The 2,651-nt window shown below is 47.4% G+C and overlaps 1 protein-coding gene across 1 annotated transcript; it reads right to left on the bottom strand.

The window, feature by feature from the left end:
* Positions 1-1,072: 1,072 nt before the first annotated feature.
* On the bottom strand, positions 1,073-2,106 carry LOC122214820 (60S ribosomal protein L21-like). Its single transcript, XM_042930063.1, has 2 exons — positions 2,086-2,106; positions 1,073-1,606 (listed from the first exon to the last, which is right to left on the bottom strand). The coding sequence occupies exons 1-2, from the start codon at positions 2,104-2,106 to the stop codon at positions 1,085-1,087; spliced, it is 543 nt and encodes a 180-aa protein (XP_042785997.1). The 3' UTR covers positions 1,073-1,084.
* Between the last annotated feature and the right edge of the window lie 545 nt (positions 2,107-2,651).

Genomic DNA, 2,651 nt, shown 5'->3' with positions numbered 1-2,651 from the left:
TTGAGTGTCGACTTTGGCTCAGGTCATGATCTCACGGTTTGTGGGTTCGAGCCCTGCGGCGGGCTCTGTGCTGATGGCTCAGAGCCTGGAGCTGCTTCAGATCCTGTGTCTCCCTCTCCCTCTGCCCCTCCCCCACTCGCACTCTATCTCTCTCAAAAATAAATTTAAAAAACCATTAAAAATTAAAAAGAAAAGATTTTACTTTTAAGTAATCTCTACCCCCAAGGTGGGGCCCCAAGATCATCAAGAGTCACACGCTCTACCAACTGGGCCACCCAGGCACCCCTGAAGGCATCTTCTTGACCGTATTTCTTTATCGCTTTCTCCCCACAGGTCCATGAAAGCTCTTGTCTGTCTTGTTTACCACTGTAAACCTGGCACAAGGTAGGAATATAAGAAATAGTTATAGAAAGGGGCGCCTGGGTGGCTCAGTCGGTTGAGCGTCGGACTTCGGCTCAGGTCATGATCTCGCGGTCCGTGAGTTCGAGCCCCATGTCAGGCTCTGTGCTGACAGCTCAGAGCCTGGAGCCTGCTTCGGATTCTGTGTTTCCCTCTCTCTCTGCCCCTCCCCCGTTCATGCTCTGTCTCTCTCTGTCTCAAAAATAAATAAACATTAAAAAAAAAAATTAAAAAAAAAAAGAAATAGTTATAGAAGAAATGAAAGAGTGTACGGCCTTTCTGAAAAGCTGAAGCCAATTTCTTTATTTTTAAATTTTCTATTGAATTTTTTGTTTACTTTCGAGAGACAGAGAGCGAGTGGGGGAGGGGCAGAGGGGCAGGGGGACAGAGGATCCAAAGTGGGCCCTGCACTGAGAGCAGCGAGCCCAACGTGGGGCTTAAACTCACGAATCGTGAGATCCTGACCTGAGCTGAACTCAGACGCTCAACCAACTGAGCCACCCAGGGGCTCCTAAAGCCCATTTACGCACTCATTGGATATCAGACCTATTATTATTTTTTGTAATCTTGACAGTAATGGGCAGGTGTTCCTATCGGACAATCTCTCCCCTTTATTTTGCCCACATCCCCCACCCCCCCCCTTTTTTTTTTACAGTCTTGAAGTCTTTCGTTGTTTTTACATTTATCATGCCACGAATTCATAGGGAATGGGTTCCAACAGCTCAGGCTCCTTTCCATTGGTTCTCACAAAGTGTGCTTCTCTGGGTGGGGCAGGCTGGCAGTTCGGTTGAACCCAAGTACCTTTCTCCGTGGCTTCCTTCTTTTTCTGACCATTTTCCTTCACACGCTTCAGGAAGCTATCCCGGCTCTTGGAGTGCTTAATGTGCTCGACACGTACATTAGTTCTCTTAGCAAGAATCTTGCCCTTCACGTGTCTGTTTCCAACAATGCCAACAGCATGCTGGGTAACACTGTAGACTCTTCCGGTTTTGCCACGGTGACATTTGTGGGGCATTCCTTTTTGAACAGCGCCCATTCCCTTGATGTCCACAATATCACCTTTCTTGTAGATTCGCATGTATGTTGCCAAAGGAACAACTCCATGTTTTCTAAAAGGCCCAGAGAACATATAGCGAGTACCTCTCCTCTTTCCCTTGTGTTGGTCGTTTTGGCGAATTACTGGAAGATGGTGGTTCCGGCTGAAAGGCTATTTATTCATTTTTGAGAGAGAGCACAAGCGGGCAAGAAGCAGAGAGAGAGAGAGAGAGACACAGAATCCAAAACGGGCTCCAGGCTCTGAGCTGTCAGCGCAGAACCCAATGCTGGGCTGGAACCCAACAACCCACAGATCATGACCTGAGCTGAAGTTGAGGCGTAACCAAGGCAGCCACCCAAGCGCTCCTGCCCTTATCCTTTTAAAATTGCAGGTTTTGGGGCGCCTGGGTGGCTCAGTCGGTTTAAGCGTCCGACTTCGGCTCAGGTCACGATCTCACGGTCCGTGGGTTCGAGTCCCGCGTTGGGCTCTGTGCTGACAGCTCAGAGCCTGGAGCCTGTTTCGGATTCTGTGTCTCCCTCTTTCCCTGACCCTCCCCTGTTCATGCTCTCTCTGTCTCAAAAATAAATAAATGTTTAAAAAAATAAATAAATAAAATTGCAGGTTTTGTAATTCATTCAACAAGTGTTTACCGATGGCTTGTGATGTGCCATCGACTGTGCGAGGAAACTGCTCAGGGGAAGAAGAGAGAATTCCAGGTCTGCAGTTTTGCTGGAAGTGGGCTGGGATGACTGGGGCAGAACAAAACGTGAAATCTGGCTTAAAAGAAAGAAAATTTTCTTCTAGTAGGGTAGTTGTGGTGGTAAAGATCAGAGCCAACATTTGTAGGATGTCTACTGTGTGCTAGGCACTGAACTAGTTGCCTTACATGATATATATATTTTAAAGTTTATTTATTTTGAAAGAGAGGGAGGACCCATGTGAGTGGGGAGGGGCGGAGAGAGAGAATCCCAAGCAGGCTCCGAGCTGTCGGTGCACAGCCCTACGTGGGGCTCGATTTCAGGAAACAGGAGATCCTGACCTGAGCTAAAATCAAGAGACGCTTAACCAACTGAGCCACCCAGGTGCTCCGAGTTATATATTTAATGATCAGAAAAAAAACATATGAAATAGTTACTATCAGAGTGCAGTCACCTCTAGGTGCAATTAGCCTCCCTGAATCCTGTATGTGTGTGTGGGGAGAAAAGAGGAAAAAGAA

The sequence above is a fragment of the Panthera leo genome, chromosome A3, assembly GCF_018350215.1.
Source record: "Panthera leo isolate Ple1 chromosome A3, P.leo_Ple1_pat1.1, whole genome shotgun sequence".
In the NCBI taxonomy this organism is placed as follows: Eukaryota; Metazoa; Chordata; class Mammalia; order Carnivora; family Felidae; genus Panthera; species Panthera leo.
The sequence above is the reverse complement of the archived record's forward strand: the minus strand, read 5'-3'. Positions and strand labels throughout refer to the sequence as shown.

What these genes read in the sequence shown, in the direction of transcription:
- LOC122214820 (XM_042930063.1), bottom strand. Translation starts at nt 2,106, where the DNA reads ATGGCACATCACAAGCCATCG. An exon ending in TGGCACATCACAAGCCATCG is followed by an intron (nt 1,607 to 2,085) that starts GTAAACACTTGT and finishes ATGAATAAATAG; the next exon opens with CCTTTCAGCCGGAACCACCA.